Source organism: Vombatus ursinus, unplaced genomic scaffold, assembly GCF_900497805.2.
Source record: "Vombatus ursinus unplaced genomic scaffold, bare-nosed wombat genome assembly UNPS02014859.1, whole genome shotgun sequence".
Taxonomy (NCBI): domain Eukaryota; kingdom Metazoa; phylum Chordata; class Mammalia; order Diprotodontia; family Vombatidae; genus Vombatus; species Vombatus ursinus.
In genome coordinates this window covers 3673181-3700137 of record NW_020954637.1, presented here as the reverse complement: position 1 = coordinate 3700137, position 26957 = coordinate 3673181, and the positions used below count along the sequence as shown (strand labels likewise).

Here is a 26957-nt window from a genome sequence, read left to right as displayed (position 1 = left end):
AAATTGAATTATCCTGCCATCAGAAACTGTCTGTGCCTAATCACCCCCTCCTCTTCACTGTGCCTGTTTCAGGGTGACTCTGGAGGACCCCTTAGCTGCCAGGCTGATGATGGCACCTGGCAGGTCCATGGTGTTACTAGTTTTGTTTCTTCTCTTGGCTGCAACACCCTAAAGAAGCCCACGGTATTCACCAGAATCTCAGCCTTCATTGACTGGATTGAAAAGGTAAGAATTAAGCAGAGGGGGCAATGAGCCAAGGCCTGGGTGCCCTGCAGAGGCTGGAATGGGAGGGGAGGGGTGAGAGAATACACTTTCCCAGGATCACAGAACCTCAGAGTTAGATAGCAGTTTTATGTTATCGAAAAAGTCCTCCTAATAGAAAGTCTTCCACTTTAGGCCAGGTGATTGTAAGTTAATTCAGAGAGGTTCACCTGTCAGTTAGTCAATAAGCACCTTTAAAGCTCCTACTATGTGCTAAGCACTGTGCTAAGCACCAGAAATACAAAGAAAAGGCTAAAAACAGCCCCTGATTTCAGGAGCTCACATTCTAATGAGGGAGACAACCTAGAACCCACTATGTACAAACAAGATGTAGACAGGATAAACTGGAAAGAATCAATGGAGGGAAGGCACTCGTCTTAAGGAGGATCAGGAAAGGCTTCCTGTAGAAGGTGAGATTTTAGCTGGCACTTGAGGAAAGGCAGGGAAGTGGAGATGAGGAGGGAGAGCATTCCAGGCATGGGGTACAGCCAGTGCAAATACCTGGAGTCGGGAGATGGAGGGTTTTGTATGAGGAATAGCAGGAGGACCAGTGTCACTGGATGGAAGAGGATATAGTGGGAGCTGGGGTGGGGTGTAAGGGGTTAGAAAGGTATGAAGAGCTAGATCCCCTAATTAGCTGCAGGACAATGAATTTTTTGTCCATAACAACCCTTAAAGTTATAGAGGGGCTGTGATCTGAGAATACTTACATAAATGAAATTACTTATTCAAAATTGAAGTGGTAATAGCCAGCATTTATATAGTACTCCACACAGGTTAACTTGTTTGATCCTCACAACAACCTATGGGAGGGGGGAAAGGTGAGGGGAGGTACTCTTATCATGCCCATTTTGTAGATAAAGAAACTGAGGATGAGGAAGATCGAGTGACTTGCCCAGGGTCACTCAGCTTAGCAAGTGTCTAAGGCAGGATGGGAATAGAGGTCTTTCTGACTCCAGGTCCAACACTGTATCCACTGGGCCCCCTAAGCCTTGACAAAGACTGTCTCATTGTATCCTCACAACAACCCTATGAGGAAGATACAGTAGCGATTCTCAAACTCATTGTGTGGGTGAGAAAACTGGGGCTCAGAGAGGTGAAGCCATTTGCCTCTGGTCACTCAGCTGGTTAGAGTCTGATGGAGAAAGTAGCCTTGCTCTCTCCTGACTCCATATTCTAGGCTCTAACCAATGTACTGCCTTGCTACCTTACCCCAAGGAATGACACACATTGAAGTTGGTTCAAAAAGGGCTTTATGTAAATTCCTGGATGCTAGATGATACATAATGATGATACATCATTATGGGGCTATTTGGGGGACAATTTATATTGGGATGGATTTTAGCTGGCAATCTGATGCATTTGTGTTTTATTTAGTCAAACTTTTTGGTCTCGGGACCCCTTTAACACACTTAACAATTCCTGGGGACCACAATGAGCTTGGATTTATGTGGGTTATACCTATCAATATTTACCATATTAGGAATGAAAATCTCAATATTATTATGCAAATAGTTTTGATCTTGTGGACCCTCTAGAAGGGTTTTTTGGGGTCCCCAAATCTCACTTGTTAGAGGCAGTAGAGAGCCCTTGAAGACTCTAGAGCAGAATAAGGAGAAGGCATACTACTCCTCAGAGCTTTGGCGGCATGGGGGGATGTGATTCTGGCTGGCTGGAGCCCTGGGCTGACCCAGAAGATGACAACAGCTCAGCATTGTCAAAAGAGGCCTGGATTTAGTTGACTTGGGTTACTTAGTACCTATATGGGTCTGTCACTTCTCTGGCCTCATTTCCTTCACCTGTAAAATGGGGGGAAGGGTTGGAAGAGATGGTTTCTGAGGTACTTTCCCTCTCTAAATCCTATGTTCTCTTTACAGACCATAGCAGAACATTAGAGAGGAGCCCGAGCTGGCTGGAGGAGCCCTTTCAACAGCAGAAATAAAAACACCTTGCAAAGCTGACTTTCTATTTCTCTTTTTTGTTTGCCCCTGGCTCCCTATATTCCTCCCTGCCTTACTCCTTCCAACTGTAACAACTCCAGGTCACTAGATGGAGCGGCGGATAGGACACTGGGCTTGGAGTCAGGAAGACCTGAGTTCAAATCCAGCCTTAGATGCTGACTAGCTGTGTGACTCTGGGCAAGTCACTTAAACTCATCTTCCTGTTTCCTCATCTGTAAAATGAAAATCATAATAGCCCCTACCTCCCAGGGTTGTTGTGAGGATCAAATGAGATAGTATTTGTAAAGTGCTTAGCACAGTGCCTGGCACACAGTAGGTGCTTAATAAATCTTCATTCCCTTTTCCCCTTCCCTGCTTCAGCCTTCAATCTCCCTGAAGACTTGAGCCTTCCCCCGGTGACCCGGTTCCTTGGGAATGTGTTTCTTTTATATCACAAGGCCCTGCCTCCCCCAAAAGCTCCCAACAATATTGTATCCCTAATTCTCCTGGAGGAATTTGGGCTGCTCATTGGGACCAGAAACCAGCCCAACTTTATAGCTATCATTCAGGACAAGTGAAATGTCTATTGAAGAGGAGGAGAAGTACTTCCTATATACCTGATGCCATGCCTGGTGCTAGGGGGGGAACAGTAATCATCATAATAATAATAGTTAACATTTACATAGCACTTACTATGTGCCAAGCACTTTACAATTATTATCTCACTTGATCCTCAAAACAACCCTGGGAGGTAGATACTATTATTATCTCCATTTTACAGATAAGGAAACTGAGGAAAAGAGGTTCAGCAACTGTCCTGGGGTCAAATAGCTAGTACATTTCTGAGGCTACATTTTAACTCAGGTCTTCCTGATTTCAGGTTTGGCATTCTATCCAATATTAACAAGTGTAAGATATTCATTCATTTATTTATTCAGTCAACAAATATTTATTGAACAGCATATTATATATAATATATTGTATATGTTGGGCATATGCATATGTATATATGTATGTATTTATGTATACACATATATGTATGTGTATGTATACACACACACATACACATGTCCTTCAGTGCTTAGGACAGCTCCTTTTATGTACATATATATTGTTCAGTTGTTTTTCTGTCTTCTTTAACTCTTTGTGACCCCTGCCCTATGCACTGAAGGGCCAGAGGGATGACCACGACAAAGTGTCTGCCCTCAGGAACACAACTCACAGAATCTCAGAAATGGAAAAGACCTCAGAAGCCATCTAGACCAGCCAATACCTGGATGAGGATCTCCCCTACAATGCACCCAGTAAATTCTCATGTAGCCTTTGCTTTATGATTATTACTGAAGGGAAACCTATTACCTCCCAAGGGCATCCCCTTCCACTTTGAGACAGCTCTAATTGTTAGTGATGCATACCTTCTGGGCTCCCACCTCCAGCTTATATGCACAGGCTGGGTCCCCAGATGAATGACTGCTACTACTCTCAAGATTCTAGGGGTAACCTTGTGGGGAGCTTTTCTCCTAGTGTTGTAACTCACAAGCTCCTACCAGTGCCCTTCCCCTTAATAATCAGCCAGTATACTTATGTCCCAGTAAAGGCATTTTTACTCAAATGGCATAGCAGAAACAATACTCAAAAAGAATTTACCCAAAACATCCTCTCCTGCAACTACACATAGAGTCTGTGGGGTGGGGGAAATAGGTACAAACTTACATTACATTGATAGGAAACACACATAGCCAAGACAACTCACAACTTTGCCACTATAAGCACTCGGTATCTTTCCTTTTGCTAGAGCAGAGATTCTAAACCTGGTGTCTGCAATTTTTTTTAGTGGGTGGGGAGCTAGGCAATGGGGCTAGCTAGGCAATGGGGCTAAGTGACCTGTTCAGGATCACACAGCTAGTAAATGTCAAGTGTCTGAGGCTGGATTTGAACTGAGGTCCTCCTGACTCCAGGGCTGGTGTTCTATCTACTGTGCCACCTAGCTGCCCTATGCCTGCAATTAAAATTTTTTTTATAACATTTCAATTTAATTGATATCCCTTGTGATATTATGTATTTTATTTTATTCATTTAAAAAGATTATGCAGAGGAGGCTTCACCAAACTGCCAAAGGGGTTCATCACACAGAAAAAGGTTGAGAACCCCTGGTCTAGAGGGTGCACATGAAGTTTGCTCTAGGGCATGACATGGGTAATGGATGAGTTGCTCAGGTATCATCTGGGCTGGTTTTTTGCAGGGCAAGGGATCTCAGCTGGCTGGGTCAGTCAGCTTTCTAGGCTGGCTCCCCATCCATCAGGTTTAATACTCAGTCTGTGGCACAGCTGGGAGTTACACTGCTCTTTTCAAGCCTAGTGCAACAGGAAGCTTTTTGGGGGCATGTGTAATGACCTTTACCCTGTGACTGGCAGAGGCTTCTCCTACTTGGCTCCTTCAGAGCCTCAGGCCTGAGATTTGTTCGTTACCTCCAGGCAGGTGATGGGAGAAGTCTTTCTTCTCCTATTCAACAACTCTTCCTGGTGCAGAGGGAGATTTCCCTCAGTTTTGTACTCCACTTTTATTTATGGTGATCAACCAAGCTAAACTTCCCAGATTCCCATTGGGTCTTATGTAAATGAGTAACTGGGGACAAAATTATAGTGGCAGTTTCTGCCCTAGGACAGGTTCATTGTCTCTCCTTGGCCTCATTATTTGTAATTGGACTATTCCAACCTCTGACCCTGGCTAAGATATCAAGGGCTTTCTACCTGAAAGGGCCTCATCTTTACATTTCAATGTCTCTGCCTCTTTCAACCTTATTTAAGTCTAACTTGGGGACACCCTTCCTTTGGGTGAATTTTTGCAAAAAGATCACTGAAAGTAAAAGAGAAACTCTCAGTAAGTGCTTAATAAATGCTTATTGACACTTCTAGGTCTATATCCCAAAAAGATCATAAAAAAGGAAAAGGACCTACATGCACAAAAATATTTATGGCAGCTCTTCTTGTGGTGGCAAAGAATTGGAAATCAAAGGGATGTCTATTGATTGGGGAATGACTGAACAAGTTGTGGTATATGAATGTAATGGCATACTATTGTTCTATAAGAAATAATGAGCAGGCAGATTTCAGAAAAACCTGGAAAGACTTACATGAACTGATGCTAAGTGAAGTAAGTAAAACCAAGAAAACATTGTAAACACTAACAGCAATATTGTTTGAATTATGATTGACTTAGCTCTTCTCAGTAATATAATGATCCAGGACAATTCCAAAAGTCTCCAGATAGAAAATGCTATCCACATCCAGAGAAAGAACCTGAATGAAGTCTGAATGCAGATCAAAGCATGCTATTTTCACTTTCTTTTTTTTTGTTGTTTTGTTTTTGTTTTTGTTTTTTTTTTTGGTCTGTTTCTCCTTTCACAACATGACTAATATGGAAATACATTTTACATGATTGCACAACTGTAACTTCTATGAAATTGTTTATTGTTTTAGGGAGCGGGGAGGGGAGGGAGGAAGAAAAATTTGGAATTCAGCATTTAAAAAAATGAATGTTAAAAATTGTCTTCACATGTAATTGGGAAAAAAATACTATTTAGAAAAAGAAAAAAGGAAAATGAATGCTTGTTGAAGAAACTCTGACTCACTCAATGTTTATTCAGTCTCTGCTGTGTGCAGAGGGATGTGCTGACAGATAAGACTCTAGCCTCATCCACAATTGAGTCTGTTGAGTACACTAAATTCCAGTAAAATTCAATGACTTGGAATGAGAAAGGGAGATTATGATCAGCCAGGAAATCAGAGAAGACTTCCTGGAGGAAGGGACATTGATCTACTTTGAAGTTCTGGGCCGTCTTGGAGATCTCTTCAGCTCCCATTGATTCAGCTACCATCTCCATGCAAGAGATTCCCAGAGCTACATATCCATCCCTCACCTCTTTCCTGATCTCCAGTTCTGTGTCACCCACTGCCTTTTGGACATTTCAAATGAGATGTCCCATAAATATCTCAAATGAGACATGTCCAAAGCAGAACTTCAATATTAACAGGTATAAGATATTCATTCATTCATTTACTCAGTCAACAAACAGTTACTGAACAAAATATATATAATATATATTGTTGGGCATAGATATGTTAAAGGGCATATATATAGCATCAGCTGTGTAACCACAGGCAAGTCATTTAAAATCTTTGTGCCTCAGTTTCCTCATCTGTAAAATGGAGACAATAATTATAACTCCCTTTAAGGATTGTTGTGAGGATCAAATGAGATGACATATATAAGGTTTTTCACTTTAAAGTGCCATTTTATTATTAATAACAAAAAATGAGAATAGTCAATATTAGAAAGGTTGTGGGAAAGTAAGGCTCAGTAGTGCATTGTTGGGCAGAGAGATGATGCAGTGATTAGAGTGCTGGGCCTAAGGTCAGGAAGACTCACCTTCCTGAGTTCAAATTTCGCCTCAGACATTTCCTAGCTGTGTGACCTTGGGCAAGTCACTTTACCCTGTTTGCCTCAGTTTCCTCATCTGTAAAATGAGCTGGAGAAGCAAATGGCAAAACAATCCAGTATCCTTGACAGAAAACCCCAAATTGGGGCAGCTAGGTGGCACAGTGAATACAGCACTGGCCCTGAAGTCAGGAGGACCTGAGTTCAAATCCAGCCTCATACTGAACACTTGTCACTTACTAGCTGTGTGACCCTGGGCAAGTCACTGAACCCAAATTGCCTAAAAACTAAAAAAAAATAAAATAAAAAAACCCCAAATGGGGTCACGAAGAGTTAGACCCAACTGAAACAACTGAATAATAACAACAAAGTAGAGCTGTGAATCAGTAAAACCATTTGGGAAAGTAACTTGGAATTATGTAAATGAAGTGACTAAAACATCTATAACATTCGACCCAGGAATTCCATTATTAGGCTTATACCCCAAAGAGGATATTGAGAAGAAGAAAGTCCCCATGTAAACCAAAATATTTGTGGTGACATTTTTTTGTGATAACAAAGAATTATAAACCAAACAAATGCCCACCATTTGTGGAATGGCTAAAAACATTGTGGTATAAATTAAGAGTATTATTGTATTGTAAAAAGTTAATGTGAATTCTTAAGATTTATGATGAAAAATGCTATCCATCTCCAGAGAAACAACTGATAGAGTCTGAATGTAGATTGAAGTATGTTATTTCTTTTTACATTTTTTTTACATTATTTTTTTTTACATTATTTTTCTTGGGTTTTTTGGTCTGCATTTTCTTTCACAATATGACTAATATGGAAATATGTTTATACATGTTATACATGTATAACTTATGTCAAATTGCTTGCCTTCTTAGTGAGAGGAGAAGGGAAAAAAGGAGGGAGAGAATTTGGAACTCAAAGTTTTAAAAAATGAATGTTAAAAATTGTTTTTACATGTAATTGGGAGAAAATAAAATATTAAATAATTTTTAAAAATTTAAAAATTAATAATGTGATGAATATAGAGAAGCATTAATAGATCTTCATGAACTGATGCAGTGAAGTAAGCAGAGCCAAGAATACAATATACACAATGATCACAAGGCAAATAGAAAGAGGTACCACAAAAGGATCAAAAGTGAATGTTGCAAAATTACAAAGAATAAGCCTAAGAGAAAAGAGAAGTCACTTCTACCCACAAGTGGGTGCCTGTACCCACACCATGCTTTCCTACCTTAGTGTTAGCTCACAGCAAAATCCTACACCTGGAATGTCTCTATCCCCCACATTCATGTGTTAACATTCCACCCAGACTGTAAGTCAACAAGCATTGATTAAGCTCTTATCATGGCTAAGAGCTGGGGATTCAAAGAAAGTCAAGAACACAAAAATATGGTCCCTGCCCTCAAGGAGCTTATACTCTGATGGGAAAGATAATGTACAAAAAGATAGGGGAATATAAGAGATAGACAGGGTCAATGGAAGGGAGTCTATCTTTGAGGAAGAGAGGTGTGGGTGTGGGAAGGGATGACAACTAAGTATGGCCTCATATAGAAGGTGAAATTCGTGCTGATTCTCTTTTTTTTGTTGTTGAGGCAATTGAGGTGACTTGCCCAGGGTCACATAGCTAGGAAGCGTCTAAGGACAGGTTAGAACTCAGGTCCCTCTGACTCCAGGACCAGTGCTCCAACCACTGTACTACCTAGCTGCCCCAATTTATGGTGATTCTTGAAGGAAGCTATGAGGTAGAGATGAGAAGGGAGACCCTTCTAGTCATGGGGGACAGGTGATACAAATGCCTGTCCTGAACCTGGAGATGGAGGGTCCTGTGCGCGGAGCAGTAAACAGAGAGGTCAGTATGACTGCATCAGAGTTCATGGTGGGAGGGGAAGAGTGAGAAGACTGGAAAAGTAACAAGGGGCCAGATTATCAAGGCCTTGAAATGTCAAATAGAAGAATTTCCATTTGATATCATAAGGAATTCAATAAAGTTAAACTATTTACATTCTTACAGTTGGAAGGAGTGAGGCAGGGAGAAATATAGGGAGACAGGGGCCAACAAAAAAGAGAAATAGAAAGTCAACTTTCCAAGGTGTTTTTATTTCTGCTGTTGAAAGGATGCTCTGTGGGGCTATTCCACTTACCCACAGGCCACACAGTTGGGGTCCCATTTCTCATGAACAAAGAGGTCACCAGAGTTGATGGGAATCACTTACTCTTCCCCTTTCTCCACAGACTGGTCATACTCTCCCAGAACCACCTGGTATGTGCGGAAGTGGCTGGGAAACCAGAGGTTAAAGCTAAGGTTCAGCTCCATCAGGTAGTCTCAGAGCCCTAGACTTATTACAGATACCACTCAGACAGCAGAGATCCCTCCTCCCTGCCCCCTCACCCCAGAGACTCTAGAGACTACGAGAAATTTTAGGTCATACGATGTAGATCTATTTTCTTTACGATTATCAAGTTCAACTTGAAGAAACTGAGGTCCCAGAGGACAAGTAACTGGCCCAAGGCCACATAGTGAATAAGAGCCAGAATCAGGCTCTGAATCTACTCTACTTTCCCAGGCTTCCTTGTGAGTCTTTTTTTTTTTTTAAATTTTTAGTTTTAGTTTTCAACATTTACTTCCATAAGATTTTGAGTTCCAAATTTTCACCCCATCTTGCCCCTCCCCCCACCCCAAGAGGGCATGCATTTTGAATATCCCTTCCCCTAGTCTGCTTTCCCTGCTATCTCACCCCCCTTCCCCTTCTATTTTCCTGTAGGGCAGGATAGATTTCTGTACCCCATTTCCTGTATTTCTTATTTCCCAGTTGTGTGTAAAAACATTGTTTTTTAAACATGTATTTTTAAAACTTTGGGTTCAAAATTTTCTCCCTTCCTCCCTCCCCACCCATCCTCATTGAAAAGGCAAGCTATACATGTGCAGTTATGCAAAACACTTCCATAGTAGACATGCTGTGAAAAACTAACTCTATTTCCCTTAATCCTATCCCGCCCCCCCATTTATTCTATTCTTTCTTTTGACCCTGTCCCTCCTCAGAAGTATTTACTTCTGATTACCCCTTTTCCCAATCTGCCTTCCTCTCTATCATCCCCCTACTCTCTTGTCCCCTTCCCCTCCTATTTTCCTGAAGGGTAAGACAGATTTTCATACCCAATTGAGTGTGTATGTTATTCCCTCCTTAAGTCAAATCCTATGAGAATAAGATTCACTCATTCCCTCTCACCTTCCCCCGTTTCCCCTCCACTGGAAGAGCCTTTTCTTTTCTGTTTTTTTTTTTTGTGAGATAATTTAACCCGTTCTACCTTTCCCTTTCTCCTTCTCCTAGTATAATCCTCTCTCACCCCTTAATTTTATTCTCCAAATATGACCCTTTCATCTTCAACTCACCCTGTGCCCTCTATCTATCTAACTATATATATATATAAATATAGATATATAGATATAGATATATATATATATACACATACATATAATTTTTTCCCTCCAACTATCCTAATACTGACAAAGGTCTCATGAGTTACAAATATCATCTTTCCATGTAGGAATGTAAACAGTTCAACCTTAATAAGTCTCTTATGATTTCTCTTTCCGGTTTACCTCTTCATGTTCCATTTGAGTCTTGTATTAGAAAGTCAAATTTTCTATTCAGCTCTGGTCTCTTCATCCAGAATGCTTGAAAGTCCTCTATTTCACTGAATGACCATTTTTTCCCCTGAAGAATTATATTCAGTTTTGCTGGGTAGGTGACTCTTGGTTGTAATCCTATCTCCTTTGCCCTCTGGAATATTATATTCCATGTCCTGTGGTCCCATAATGTAGAAGCTGCTAAATCTTGTGTAATCCTGATTGTGTTTCCATAATACTTGAATTGTTTCTTTCTGGCTGCTTGTAATATTTTCTCCTTGACCTGGGAGCTCTGAAATTTGGCTACAATATTCCTAGGAGTTTTCCTTTGGGGATCTCTTTCAGGAGGAGATCGATGGATTCTTTCAATTTCTATTTTGCCCTGTGGTTCTAAAATATCAGGGCAGTTTTCCTTGATCATTTCTTGGAAGATGATGTCTAGGGTCTTTTTTTGATCATGGCTTTCAGATAGTCCAATAATTTTTAAGTTCTCTCTCCTGGATCTATTTTCCAGGTCAGTTGTTTTTCCAATGAGATATTTCACACTGTTTTCTAATTTTTCATTCTTTTGGATTTGTTTTACAGTGTCTTGATTTCTCATAAAGTCACTAGCTTCCAATTGCTCTATTCTAATTTTTAAGGAAATATTTTCTTCAGTAATCTTTTGGACTTCCTTTTTCATTTGTCCAATTTTGCTTTTTAGGGCATTCTTCTCTTCATTGGCTTTTTGGACCTCTTTTGCCATTTGGGTTAGGCTATTTTTTAAGGTGTTATTTTCTTCAGTATTTTTTGGGTCTCCTTTAGCAAGCTGTTAACTTGCTTTTCTTGATTTTCTTGCATCACTCTCATTTCTCTTCCCAGTTCTTCCTCTACTTCTCTTCCTTGCTTCTCAAAATCCCTTTTGAGCTCTTCCAAGGCCTGGGACTGATTCATATTTTTCTTGGAAGTTTTGAATGTAGGAGCTTTGACTTAGTTTTCTTCTTCTGGTTGTATGTTTTGATCTTCTTTATCACCAAAGTAAGATAATATAGTCTGGCTCTTTTTGCGCTGCTTGCTCATGATCCCAACCACTTACTTGAGTTTTAAACTCTTTGTTAAGGTAAGAGTCTGTTTCCAATGTGGAGAATGTACTGTCCCAAGCTTCGGGAGTTTGTACAACTGTTTTCAGAGATACTTCTAGGGACCTGAAAAGTGTCAGTTCTTCCAAGGTGGTATGATAAGGGGCGAGGTGTTTCCTCTCCACCGCCACGACAAACTCCACCACGCCAGAGCTCCTCCTTGCCGGCGCTCTTCCTTACCCCAGGATGGCCCCTCAAAACTGTGACTCAGATCCAAGCATGGGCAAAGCAAGAGATCTCTGCCTCAGCCCTGGCAAAGAGATCCTTGTAATCTCCCTCTGATCAGCCACTCGATTCCCTCTCAGTCTGTGGGCTGGAAGCTCAGGATGCAGCCGCTGCCCCAAGGGCACGCTCTGGACTTGAGGCTGAAACCTAGCTTCTTCTCTCACCACAGTAACAGACTTTTCCCACTGACCTTCTAAGTTGTCTTTGGCGTTCAGGGGTTGAGAAGTCTGGAAACCGCCACAGCTGCCCGTGATTCAGTCCTCTGGGGCCTGCTACAGGGTCGCTGCGGCCTGTGCGCCCACACCGAACTACGCTCCTCTCCCAGCCTGGCGCGATATACCATTCCAATCAGCCACCCAGGTTGTCTTGGGCTAGAAATTTGTTTTACTCTGGTTTTTTTGTGGGTTCTGCTGCTTTAGAATTTGTTTAGAGCCATTTTTTATAGGTATTTGGAGGGGTTTGGGGGAGAGCTCTAGCAAGTCACTGCTTTCCCTCTGCCACCTTGGCTCCGCCCCCTCCTTGTGAGACTTAAGGGGATGAAGGATGAGTGGGGTCAGGGCCAGGGAAATGTAGGAGGCCAAAGGAATATTACAAAATGCAGTGGGCAGCAGTCATGACGCAGTCAAATGCAATGAGGCTGCCCCCACAGCTGTGGCGAAAGGCACCATCCTTCTCATACCAAAGGGAGATCTGTGGGACATAGACAAGAAGAGACCTGAGCTTAGCCTGACCCCACCAGGGTCCCCCAAGTCTCATAACTGAATGGGATGCTTTGGGTTAGTCCAGGAAGGCCCTTCCATCCCCCTCCCACCTGGGCACTGGTCAGTGTTCCTCTGTGTGGGTGTCAGAGTCAGTGATCTAGAAGATGTTTGTGTGCAATGATGTTACAGTTTAGGTGTCAATATCACACTGTGTGTGTGTGTCTATTACACTGTGTGTGTCTTCATATCCCTGATCTCAATAAACACTAAGTGATAACATTGTCCAGAGCAACCAGACCCAAGTAACCCATTGTGTCCATCCCTATAGCAAAGGAACTCTCAAACACCAATATCTCCTCCACTAATTGGGAGGATATACCATTGGTGTGTTCAGTGCCTATGAATGATTGTTCATCCCCATGCCAGCCATGGGCAGAGCTCATCTCCAACCCTCAAAATCCTTGTCTCCCCTCGACATACATGTTCAGAGGCCTCTTCCTTCCAAAGCCTTCTCTGATCTCCCTAGTAGCTGGGAGTTTGTCTCCTCAAATTACCTTGGATTCACTTATCTGTGTCTACATTGTCTGACCCAGCAGAATGTAAGCTCCCTGAAGGCAGGGGTTGTTTTTGTGTTTTGTCTTTATATTCCCACCACTCCACCTCACACAGTGCCTTGAGCCAATAGGTGCTTCACAAATTTTTTTGTAACATTTCATTTCATTGACTCAAGTCACCTCTGCACAGAGTCATAGCCAGACTCAGGGTGATTTGTCCTTACCTGCCAGGGCCAGCTGTAGGGCACAGCATCCTCTCCATTCACCACACGGGAAACCTGTAAGTAAGCAGGCTTGCCGCAGCCTGAGGCTGGAGAGAATAGCAAACAAACAGAGTATCAGCATGGGAGCCAGGCAGAAATGTGCACTTGAGTTTGGGCACTGGGGCTGTGAGATGGGGAAACTGAGGAAAGGTGACTCTTTGCTCTCAGGGTTCTCCCAGTCTCAGGGAGGAGATGGGATACATACCAAAAGAAGCATTGATAATATTACTAATATTACCTGAGCAAGTCACTTAACCTCTTCCAGCCTCAGTTTCCTCATTTATAAAATAGGGATAATAGGAGCACTTTCCTCCCAGGGTTGTTGTAAGGCTCAAATGAGATAATACTTGAAAAGTGCTTAGCACAGTGCCTGGCATGTCATAGGTGCTATATAAATGTTAGCTATGATTATTAATATGCCTTTATCATCATTGAATCCTCCCTGCCCTCATCATCATTACTATGACCATCTCACCACCTTCCTGGCCCTACTTCAAGACCAAATCTGACCTGACAGGTCAGTGGTATTGGCTGTGTGAGGGTGCCAACAACCATTGCACATTCCTTGACCAGGACAAACACTAGCAAACTTGCTGACAGGACTATACTGGGGAAGGCAATGGGAAGCCAGTGCCCAGCTCCTAGGCATTTCCACCTCTGCTGATCCTTTCCATACACCCCGATCTCATGGCAATTGATACCTGGCTCACTCCAGTCACTGAGCCTCCTCCACTCTTTATTACTCTGCAAAACAAGGCTGGTCTCACATCCCGGACTTCTGCCATATGCTTGCTCTCTATTTCTTGCCACCCCTAAAGAATTCTGCAGAATTCTCCCTTCCTGGTTCTCCAGTTGGCCTTGAATTTTTCCATGGAAATGGCAGCACCTATGTGCTTCTCACTTCCCTTACTTCCATTATCTACACCTTGGCCCCTTCTCCCCACTCTGCTGGTCTAACCTTAGGCTAGCGTACTCATTGGGCCCAATGTTGGCTCAACCTTAGGCTGATCATACCCATCACCCTCTGCTGGCTCAACCTTAGATTAAGCATGCCTACCATGCACTGATAGCCTACTCTTCCATCATCCTCTCTGCTGACTCAAACAGGATAGGCGAACCCATTACCTCTTGATGACCCACCCTTCAGCTACTCTCATCCTCACAGTCACTCTTGATGACCAAAGAAATTGGATGCTTTTTAGACCCAAGAGAGGAAGGCACTTTCCAAGGGACCTCTGGGTCCCAACTGGAAATCTTCTAGAGCAGAAACACAGAAGGAGTCAGGGGTCAGGGTCAGGGGTCTCACCAAGGGCCACAAGCAGAAGGGTAACCAGCAGCTTGAGCATTCTGTCTGGCTGTTTCAATAGGAATGAGAAAGAGGCTGTAAAACAGTTACTTTAAATAGAATTCCCCATATCAGCTGAAACAGGAAGGAAAGGTATCCTGCTGGATTGCCTAATGGAGATCAAGGTGGGGATGAGGGCATGTTCCCAGAATGTCACCTGCTGGCCAAGGCCGTAGAAGCTGAGACCAGTGTTGGTGCAACAGGTGGGGGAATACCCAGGAATACCCAAAAGAAAAGGCCCAGGCATCCAGAGGCCAGAGGACTTTGGCTTTGAGACCCATGATACCCTGAGCTGAGCTCTGATCAATATAACAACCCACCCAACAATTCCAAAGGACTCATGATGAGAAATGCTTTCCACCTCCAGACAGAGAACTGATAAACTCTGACTACAGACCAAAGCATATTGTTTTTACCTTTATTTTTCTTATTTTTCCCCCCACAACATGGCTAATGTGAAAATATGTTTTGTGAGACTTCACATAAGGGCAGCTTGGTGGCACAGTGGATAGAGCACTGGCCCTGGAGTCAGGAGGACCTGAGTTCAAATCAGGCCTCAGACACATAACACTTGCTAGCTGTGTGACTCTGGGCAAGTCACTTAACCCCAATTGCCTAAAAAAAAAAATAAGAGACTTCACATGCATAATGGGTATTGTATTTCTTGCCTTCTCAATGGGTGGGGAAGAGCTAGAGCAAGGGAGAAAATACGGAACTCAAAATAAAAATATCTGTTAAGATTAACATCAAAAAAATGATATTGCTCTAGTAACAGAGAATGAGGAGTCAAGATCCATGGACCCTTTCAACGTCTTCCAGAGATTTCAAGCTACTTGGCTAATTGCCCTCTGTCCCCTTTTCAATTCTCATCAAATAGGGATGTTAATCTTGCTACTGGCCATGATCCTGTCATCCCATTGGATTAGGTCTTCTCTGAGATCTCTTCCAACTCTAGCATTCCATGGTTCCTGGAATCTTTAAAGTGCTCTAGACAGCTACAGAACCAAGGGCTATTCAGATATTTTGGAGAGGGCAATACTTAACCTAAAGTTATGGAGCATTAATCATATAACCTCAGACACAAGGAGGGGGACATTTGGGGGGAGGCATTGATCAAATTATAACATGGGGAGGCACACTAAATACAGAGATAGTGATTAAATCCTAGTGTGGGATGAAAATTGGCGTTCTCATTTCTCCTTTCAGACTGGACACACAGCTGGGTTTGTTTGATCAGTTTTGAGGCTCAGATCTGTTCCCTAGCCCTGGATCCAGAGCTGATTTTTAGGAGGAAAAGAGGAAGGAGGTAGAGGGCAGAAGAGAGAGAAAGGAGAACCAGGTTATTTTTCAGTCATGCCTGACTCTTCATTACCCCTTTTGGGTTTTTCTTGACAAAGACTGGAGTGTTTGCCATTTCCTTCTCCAGCTCATTTTACAGATGAGGCAACTGAGGGAATTGGGGTTAAGTGACTTGCCCAGGGTCACACAACTAGTAGGTATATGAGGCTGGATTTGAACTCAGGAAGATGAGTCTTCCTAACTCTAGGCTCAGTACTCTATCCACTGTGTCCCCTAGGTTGCCCTAATAAACATTTATTGAATTTAATTGAAACCCTCTGCTGACCCCCAATGGTCATGTGGTGCCACAGCATTATTCCTAAGCAAGTACAATTCCTGGCACAAGCTCCTTTTTAGACCAGAACTCCATGAAAGCCAGGTGCTACCCCAGCAAGCCTCAGCTTCAGCTCTCCTGTCCATTGGCCTAACTTTGGGTACCTTGCTGGAAATTACTTTCTGAGCCTGCTGATTAATTCCTTTTTTATTTTTTCCACATTAGTCATGTTGTGAAAGAACAATCAGAACAAAAGGAAAAAAAAACCACAAGAAAGAAAAAAAGAGAGAGAGAGAGAAAATTGTATGCTTTGATCTGCATGAAGACTCCATAGTTCTTCATCTGGGTGTGGATAGTATTTTCTATTATGAGTCTTCTGGAATTATACTAAATTATTGTATTGCTGAGAATAGCTGTCTATCAAAGTTGATCATGGCACAATGTTGTTACTGTGTACAACATTCTCCTGGTTCTGCTCATTTCACTCAGCATCAGTCCATACAAGTCTTTCCAGGTTTTTCTGAAGTCTGCCTGCTCATCATTTCTTATAGCACAATAGTATTCCATTACATTCATATACCACAACTTGTTCAGCCATTCTCCAATTGATGTGCATCCCTTTAATTTTCAATTCCTTGCCACCACAAAAAGAGCTGCTATAAATATTTTTGTACGTGTGGTTCCTTTTCCCATTTGTATGATGTCTTTGGGATATAGCCCTAGAAGTGGTATTGCTGGGTCAATAGGGTATACACAGTTTTGTAGCCCTTTGTGCATAGTTCCAAATTGCTCTCCAGAATGGTTGGATCAGTCTGTTGATCAATTCCAATGAAAGATTGCATAGAGATTCAAACAGGTCCTGTATAGATACCAATTCTTCCAACATTTATTAAGTGTCTAATGCACAGAATAGGTCAAATGGCAAAAGAGGCACAAAAATCCACTGAAGAAGAACACCTTAAAAAAAAGAACTGGCCAAATGTAAAAGGAGATACAAATACTCATTGAAGAAAATAATACTCTAACAATTAGAATCAGACAAATGGAAGCTAACAACTCCATGAGACATCAAGAAGCAACAAAACAAAGTCAAAAGAATGAAAATGTAGAAGAAAATATGAAATATCTCATTGGAAAAACAACTGACCTGCAAAACAGATCAAGGAGAGATAATGTAAGAATTATTGGACTACCAGAAAGCCACAATAAAAAAAAAGAGCCTAGACATCATCTTTCACATAGGGCTCTAAAACTGTGCATACTCTTTGACCCAGCAACACTACTACTAGGTCTGTGTCCCAAAGAGATGAAAAAATGAAAAAGAAAAGGACCTATGTGTACAAAAATATTTATAGCAGGTCCCTCAGCAGTGTCAAAGAATTGGAAATTGAGGGGATGCCTATCAATTGGGGAACTGCTGACCAAGTTATAGTATATGATTATGATGGAATACTATTATGCTATGGAATATTATTGCACAGGATGCTCTCAGAAAAACTTGGAAAGAGTTATATGAAGTGATGCAAAGTGAAGTGAGGAGAACCAGGAGAACATCGTACACAGTAACAGCAATATTGTATAATGATCAACTGTGGATGACCCAGCTATTCTCAGCAATACAATGATTCTGAAGGACTTGTGATGAAAAATGTTATCCATCTCCAGAGAATAAACTGAAGAGTCTGAATGCAGATAGAAGCATACTTTTCAAAACATTCTATATTTTTCTTGTTTTGTTCATTTGTTTGTTTTTGGTCTGTTTTCTTTCACGACATAATTAATATAGGAATATGTTTTGCATGGCTGCGCAGGTATAACCTATATCTAAGTGCTTGCTTTCTCAATGAGTGGGGAGGCTAGGAAGGGAGAAAGGGAATTTGGAACTCAAAATTTTAAAAGATGAATATTAGAAACTGTTTTTACATGTAATTGAGGGGGAATAAAATATTAAATAAATAAAAAATGTAAAATACTCAAACTAACAAAAGATCAAATAGAGATTTTGAATAAGCCAATCTCAGAAAAAGAAAGAAAAACTGGCTTAAAGGAGCTATCAAAGGAAAAAAATACTACTCCTGGTGTAATCATGGAAGAATTCTATCAAACTTTTTAAGGAATTATTTTCTTCTGTGAGCTTTTGGACCTCCTTTTCCATTTGGCCAATTCTGCTTTTTAAGGCCTTCTTCTCCTCATTGGCTTTTTTGACCTCTTTTGCCATTTGGATTAGTCTATTTTTTAAGGTGTTATTTTCTTCATTATTTTTTTGGGTCTTCTTTACCAAGCTGTTGACTCATTTATCATGATTTTCTTGCATCACTCTCATTTCTCTTCCCAAGTTTTCTTCTACTTCCCTTACTTGCTTTTCAAAATCCTTTTTGAGCTCTTCCATGGCCTGACATCAATTCATAATTTTCTTGTAGGCTTTGGATGTAGGAGCTTTGACTTTGTTATCTTCTTCTGGTTGTGTGTTTTGATCTTCTTTGTCACTAAAGTAAGATTCTATAGTCTGAGTTTTTTTCCTCTGTTTGCTCATGTTCCCAGACAATTATTTGACTTTTTAACTCATTGTTAAGGGAGGACTCTGCTTCCAGTGGAGGGTGTACTGTCCCAAGCTTTGGGGGTTTTGTGTAGCTGTTTTCAGAGATACTTCTAGAGACCTTTAAATTTTCAGTTCTTCCAAGGTGGTATGATCAAAGGAGAGGTGTTTACTCCTTTCCTGACCTGTGCTCTGGTCTATAAGTAACCACAAATGCTCTTTTCTGCCTTGGAACTGTGAGGAGGATTCCCTCTCCACCACCATCACAAGCTCCACCACACCAGTGCTCCTCCTTGCCCCAGGACCACCACCCAGGACTGGACCCAGATCCAGCCAAGGTGAAAGCAAGAGAATCCTGCCTCAGCACCAGCAAAGAGATCCTTGCAATCCCCCTCTGATCAGCCACTCCATCCCCCCACCATTTGTGCACCGAGAGCTGATGCTGGTGTGACCGCCACCCCAAGGCTGTGCTAGGGCCAGGGCTGCTCCTCTCTCAAAGGTCCAATAGACCTTTCCCACTGACCTTCCAAGTTGTCTTTGTCATTTGTGGGTTGAAAAGTCTGGAAACCATCACAGTTGCCTGTGATTCAGTTCTCTGAGGCCTGCTCCAGGTTTGCTCTGGCCTCGTCTTTGCCTGTGCAGCACATACTGAACTGTGCTCCTCTCCCCGACTGGTGCAACAGACCTTTCCTGCCAACCATCCAGGCTGTCTTGGGCTGGAAATTTGTTTCACTCTGTCTTTTTGTGAGTTCTGTTGCTCTAGAATTTGTTTAGAGTCATTTTTTACAGGTATTTGGAGGGATTTGGGGGAGAGCTCAAGCAAGTCACTGCTTTATCTCTGCCATCTTGGCTCCACCCCCTCTCTATCAAACTTTTAAAGAACAATTAGTACTAATTACTACACACATTTTTCCTTAAGAAAAAAAGTACTTGGGGCAGCTAGGTGGCACAGTGGATAGAGCACCGACCCTGAAGTCAGGAGGACCTGAATTCAAATCTGGCCTCAGACCAAACACTTGACACTTACTAGCTGTGTGACCCTGGGCAAGTCACTTAATCCCAACTGCTTAAAAAAGAAGAAAGAAAAAACTTTACCAGACTCCTTTTATGGGACAAATATAGACCTAATACCTACACCAGGGAAGTATAAAGCACAGAACTATAGACCAATATCATTAATGAATATTAATTAATTTTTTAAAAATCCTGTCAGACCACAGCAACACATTCAAGAAACCATTCTTTATGACCAAATTGGATTTATATTAGGGCAGCAGGGATGGTTCAACATTAGGAAGACATAATTAATCATATTAAATATTATTAATATTATTCATATTATAATAGTCATATTAAAAACAAAAACATCTAAAACCTCATGATTATCACCATATAGTCAGAAGAAGCTTCTGACAAAGTACAACACTAATGCTAAAAACAAACAAACAAAATGCCTTATAAAATATAACCATAGAGGTATTTTTTTTAATATCATAAAAAGTGTCTCCTAACCTATATCAGATTGTTTCCTGTCTTGGGGAGGGAGGAATGAGGAAGAAAAGTTTGGAACCCAAAATTTTACAAAAATAAATGTTGAAAACTATCTTTACATGTAATTGGAAAAAAAATATTATTAAACGCTTTTTTAAAAAGCATCTCCTTAAAACCAAAGGCAAGCATCATATGCAATGGGGATGCACTAGAAACTTTCCCAATAAGGACAAGAATAAAACAAAGATGCTCACAAATCAATCAAATAAAATCTTTGATCAAATCAAAGATGATCAGATAATAATCTGATATATTTCTAGAAATGTTAACTATAGCAATAATATAATAGAAAGAAATTAAAAATTTAAAGATAGGTAAAGAGGAAATAAAATTATCTCTATTTACTGGTGACATGGTACTTAGAAAATCCTAGGGAATCAATAAAGACAATCAATAGCTTCAGCAAAGTTGCAATTTACAAAAAACCCACAAAATGCATTGTATTTCTATATTTTCACATTATTTTCTTTTTAAATTATGAGTTTCAAATTTTCTCCCTTCTTCCCACCCTTCATCCACACACGGAGATGGCAAGCAAAATGATATCAATTAACAGCATTTCTATGTAATAACAAAAAAATCCCAGAGGCAAAAATAAATAGGAAAGTACTATTCAAAATAATTATAAAATGCAAAAAAAAACAAAAAAAAAAAAAAAACTTGAGGATCAATTAATCAAAGCACACAAAATACTTTCATTGATTCAATTACAAAGTGTTCCTTTAGAAAATAAAGAACAGCAAAAAAAAAAGAAAGAAAGAAAATAAAGAACAGGGACAGCTAGGTGGTTCAGTGGATAGAGCTCCAGCCTTGGAGTCAGAAGGACCTGAGTTCAAATCTAGCCTCAGACACTTGACACTTACTAGCTGTGTGACCCTGAGCAAGTCACTTAACCCTGATTGCTTCGCCAAAAAGAAAAAAAAAAAGAATAAAGAATAACTTAAATAGCTAGAGGTGTATTTAGTGTTTATGTCTAGGCTGTGCCAATATAATAAAAATGACAATAATATCAAATTTCATTAAATGCTATAACAATCGAACTATCAAAGGGATACTTACTACAACTTGATTGAATAAAAATAAAATTCATTTGGAGAAATAAAAGCTCTATAATATCAAGGGAAATAATGAAAAAGAGGTAGGGATAAAGGAGTAGAACTTCTAGACCTGAAATTATATTATAAAAGCAATAGTAATCAAAACCATTTGGTATTGGTTAAAAAATAGATAAGTCACTACAGCAGATTAGACAAGAAAGAATCATAAACAATAGAACTCAGTAACTCAATGTTTGAGAAACCAGAAGACGTGAACTACCTATGAATGAACTCTATATTGAAAAAAATTGCTGGGAAAACTAGGAGTCAGTCTGGCAGAAATTAGGCTTAGACCAATACCTTAGGCTATATTCCACAATACACTCTAAATGCATACTATAAAAAAAATTAGAAGAGAAACAGATAATATACCTCTCATAGCCATGGATAGGAGACATATTCCTAACCAAACAAGAGATTTGACAAAAGATGAAATTAAGAACTTTCATTACATGTGAAGCTGAAAAACTTCTACACAATTAAAATGACTGAACTTTAAGAAAGAAAGCAGTGGAATAGGAAAAAGTTCTTGTATCAGATTTCTCAGATAAAGATTTGGTATCCAGCCTAACATGGTTGGTTGGTTGGTTGTCTTTTGTTCTGGAAAAGGACCAAAATGACATCCCTGTGTGGGAGTTAAGGTACAGTGAGTCCGACTGTTGCTTACGAGCTTGAAAGACTCCATCACAGACTGAGCACAAATAGCCCACGTGAACCTTTGGAGTGGAGATGTCTCTAAATTTGTACATCTCAAGTTTCTTTTGAGCTACTGCAATTCTGCTTCTCTCATAAAACACAGCACCTTCTCTGATGTGGGCCATGATGAGCCACCCTTTATTAGTGTCTTCCATGTCACAAAATTGATTCCAGAGTTCTTCAGAGAGACCTTGAGAGTGTCCTTGTATCACTTCTTCTGACCTCTGTGTGAGCGCTTGCCTTTGTATTAGTTCTCCATAAAATAGCGTTTTAAGCAAAGGTATGTTTGGCATTTGAACAATGTGGCCAACCCATTGGAGTTGCAGTAGAGTTTGAATACTTGGCAGTTTAGCTTGAGAAAGGACCTCAGTGTCTTGTACCTTATTTTACCAGGTGATCTTCAGAATCTTCCTAAGGCAATTTAAATGGAAGTGATTCAATTTCCTGGCATGGTGCAGGTAGACTGTCCAGGTTTCATAGGCATACAACAACGAGGTCAGCACAATGGCTCTGTAGACCTTCAGTTCTCTCCTCTCTCTCAGACTTTCTTTCAGAGCCACCCAAACACTGAACTAGCTCTGGCAATGTGCGTCAACCTCATCATCTATGTGGACATTATATGGTATTCAAAAATTCTCCATTTGCTATAATTGATGGTTCCATGTATGGATGGTATGGTGCTGACTGGTGGAAAATCCCATGTTTCTTGATGTTCATCGTTAGGCCAAAATTAACACAAGCAGCAGAAAATCAATCCGCACTTTGTTGCATCTCAGCTTCAGAGGCTGCATTGAGTGCACAATCCGTAAACAAAAAATTATGCACCAACTCTCCCTTCATGTTAGTCTTGGCTTGTAGTCTTTTCAAGTTAAATAATTTACCATCAGTATGGTAGCTAACATTGATGCCATTGAAGGTGTATGACAACATTGCTGAAAACATCATGCTAAAAAGCATGGGAGCAAGCCCATGGCCCTGCTTCATTCCACTGGTAACTAAAACAGCACAGGAGCATCTTCCATTATCCAGAACCCATGCAAGCATGCTCCCATGAAACTGATGTACAATACTGATGAACTTCTCCAGGAAACTAAATTTTGCCATAATTTTCCACAAGCCCTTAAGACTGACAGTATCAAGGTTCTTGATCAGATGATCATTGTGTACGGACCTCTGTTCTGCTCCTGGCATTTCTCCTAGAGTTGTCAGGCAGCAAACACCATATTGACCATTCCTCAGCCCTTTCTGAAGCCACACTGGCTCTTAGGTAGATGACTATCTTCTAGGTGAAAGATCAACCTATTAAGAAAGACTCTGGTAAGAATTTTGCCAGCAATGACTAAGAGAGAGATCCCTCCCCACCCCCCTTCCCCCTTCCCCCATGATTGTCACAGAACAATATGTTCCCTTTACCTTTATAGAAATGGGACAATGGGAGCATCCTTGAACTCCTGGGGGATAACCTCCTCTTGCCATATAACCTGGAAAATTTCAGTCAGCTTTTGTAGGAGCAGTGGACCCACTGCCTTGTAAATCTCAACTGGGATAGAATCAAGCACCAGGCACTTTGCCACATGAGCGGAGCCTAATAGCATTCAAAACTTCTTCAGTTGGAAGTTTGGCTAGAGAGGGACTGACTTCAACTTGAGGTTTATGGTCAATGACTTTAGCATTGATTAATGATGTTCTATTGGAGAGCACTATGGAAGTATTCAGGACGTCTCTCCAAGATCGTGTCCTTAGCACTGATCAATGCGGCTCCATCAGCATTGAGGAGTCGAAATGCACCACACATCACCTTCATCACTCTCACATTCTGTCTGTCTCTTTTCCTTGCAATGACATAGTCTATTAAATGGCAATGTTTGCTGCTAGGGGGTATCCACAAAGTTTTTGTATTTAGATAAACAGAAGACAGTGCTGGTGATGAGAAGGTCATGAGATGCACAAGTCTTCAGTAGTAAATGATCATTGCTGTTGCTGTTTCTGACTGTATTCCTCCCAAGGACTCCCTGACATGTCTGGTAGTCTGTGCCTACTCTTCCATTAAAGTCACCCAGATTCCAAACTTGTCCTCCTTTGGTACATTGATGATGAGGGTCCCCAGGTCTTCATAAAATTTTTCTTTGACCTCTTCAGGATTCATCATGGTGGGAGTATAGGCACTGATGACGGTAGTGTGACATTTTCCTACAAGTGGCAATTGCATTGTCATGAGACTGTCATTCACTCCTTTGACAGGCATACAAGCTTGTTGACTAGATTAGGTTTGATTGCAAAACCTATACCAGCTTCACAGGGGGCCACTCCAGAAAAATATGTACCCAGCTCTGACTTCGGTAAGCTGGCCTTCATTTGCCAGGCTTGTTTCACTTAGGGCTCCTATGTGGATGTGATACCTGCTGAATTCTCTTGCAACAAGAACTGTTGTCTTTCAGGTCTACTGGATTTTGGGTTGTCTCTAAGTGTGCACACATTCCATGTACCAATGGTGAGTGGAATCATTTTTGCAAAAGTTTGTACATTTTTTTGTGTGTTTCAACCTGCAGGGTGAGATACCTTCCTCCTGCAGTAAACAGGCCAGGGTTGGGTGAAGCAGATAATTTTTAGGGCACCTTTTTTAACCCTTTCCTCATGCCAGAAGGTGAGCTGTGCAGTCCTTTGAAAAGGGTGCTCACCCAGTATCAGATTGCACACCATCTTGGGGAGGGAGGCAAGGAAGGAGGGGCAGAAAATTTAAAATTCAAAAGCTTATGGAAGTGAATGTTGAAAACTAAAAACAAATTAATAAAATAAAAAAGATTCATAGTAAAAAAAATTAAAATTAAAAATTAAAAGGGTGCTCAAACAGCCAGAGGGCTACCAAATCCCACTGCTGCTTCAGTACAGTGAGAAGACAACATTATGGCCTGGGCTGCCTGTATGCAGGGCTGTGACTACAGTTCCCAGTGTATCCATAGCTGCTACTTTGTCACTTGCCTGTCACCACAGGACTTTGAGGTAGGTAAAAAGGATAAAACGATATGGGTGATGTCTTCTGATTCATGCATAAATTAGATTTAAGTGAAGCAGAGGTGCATGAAGCGGTCGGCCTCACTCTCTCTTTTTCAGGCATCAGAGTCCACTGGCAAGACAAAAATCAGGACAACTGGCCATGGCCTGGGATGCAACGGATGACCTTAGCATTTTTGATGTCTAACCAAGCACTAAGTGCTCCACAGTGCCTGCTTCAGCTGCCTTCATAGGCATTGGGACAAATTGTTCTCACCTGCCTATTCCACGTGCTTGGGGCAGACACTGCCCCCCCCAACTCACTGAAGGGTTTGAGACCCCTCAGTTACCCTCAACCTGGTTTAGATTGTCTGCCAAAACAGTGTGCTGTGTGTGGCCTCTGTGCGTGCTACAGCTTCTTGGAGCCACATGGGAGAGTTGGGTGAATCAGGTGACTTTAAAGGGCTGTACAAACAGCATCGGCGGTACTAGTCTTCCCTGAACACACCCTACACCCTGGTGTCCAACATAAACAGCTAACAGATCTGTTGGATGTATCTAACAGATACAGACAGATAGAGATATGGAACCAAAAACCATTCCCCAATAGGTAAGTAAGTGGTCAAGAGATATGAACAAAGAGTTCTCAAAAGAATTACAAACCATTAACCATATGAAAGAAAGCTTCAAATCCCATATGAAAAATAAGAAATGCAAATCAAAATAATCCTAGAGTTTCACCTTATGCCCTACAAATTGACAGTTACGTCACAGGATGGAGAGAGTAAGGTTTGAAATCAGGAAGACCTGAGTTCAAATTCTGCCTCAGATATTCATTTAATTTCTCTGTGCCCCAATTTCCTCATCTGTAAAATGGGGATTATAGTAGCACTTCCCTCCAAGGGTTGTTGGGAGGATCAAATGAGATAACATGTGTAAAGCTCTTTACAAATTGTGAAGTGATGTTTTATTATTAATAATAACAAAAGGTAAGAATAGTCAATATTAGAAAGGAAAATAAGGCTCAGTAGCGCATTGTTGGGCAAGTAGGGGATGCAGTGGAGAGAGTGCCAGGACTGAAGTTAGGAAGTCCTCCTAACTCCAGGGCCAGTGTTCTAGCTGTTGCACCACCTAGCTGCTCCAACCTGTGATTTTTGAAGGAAGCTACAAAATTATGCAGTAGAGAGAAGAAAAGAGACCCTTCTAGTCACGGGGGACAGGTGAGGCAAACGCAACGAGCCTGGGGATGGAGGGTCCTGTGAGTGGAATAGTAAACAGGGAGGCGAGTACAGCTGCATCATGGAGTTCATGGCAGGAGGGGAAGAGAGAGAGACTGGAAAGGTAACAAGGGGCCAGATTGTGAAGGCCTTGAAATGCCAAAGAGAGGGATTTCCATTTGCTTCTGAAGGTGGTGGGAAGCCATTGGAGTTTATTGGGTAGAAGGATGACACGGTCAGACCCGCACTCGGGAAGATCACTTTTGCCACTGAGGAGACAATGGATTGGAGTAGGGAGAGACTTGGGGCAGGAAGAACAATAAGGAAGTCATTGCAATAGTCCGGGTGAGAGGGAATGAAGGCTTGACATAGAATGGCACGAGAGGAGAGGTATCCTGAAGGCAGAGCCGGCAATATTGGACAACATATTAGATCTCTGGGGTAAGTTTGAGAGACGAGTCCAGGATGACCCAGAGAGTGTGAGGCTGGGTGACTGGGAGAATGCTGATGCCCTCAACAGAGACAGAAAAGTTGGGAAAGAGGGAGGGTTAGGGGGATGGAGAGATGAGGAGTTTTGTTTTGGACATGTCTCGTTTGAGAAACTTATGGGACATCCCATTCAAAATGTCCAAAAGACAGTAGGTGACACAGAACTGCAGCTGAGGAAAGAGGTGAGGGATGGATATGTAGATCTGAGAATCACTGCATGGAGATGGTAACTGAATCAATGGGTGCTGAAGAGATCTCCAAGAGGGCCCAGGACTTCA

At 41.4% G+C, this 26957-nt stretch overlaps 1 protein-coding gene across 1 annotated transcript in view; it reads left to right on the top strand.

The window, feature by feature from the left end:
* CELA3B (chymotrypsin like elastase family member 3B) overlaps window positions 1-26957 on the top strand; it is a 40090-nt gene that overhangs the window by 7955 nt on the left and 5178 nt on the right. Inside the window, exons 7-8 of the mRNA XM_027841400.1 lie at window positions 73-225; window positions 5885-5911. Coding sequence (XP_027697201.1) covers window positions 73-225; window positions 5885-5911 — 180 coding nt within the window. The remainder of the gene's footprint in view (window positions 1-72; window positions 226-5884; window positions 5912-26957) is intronic.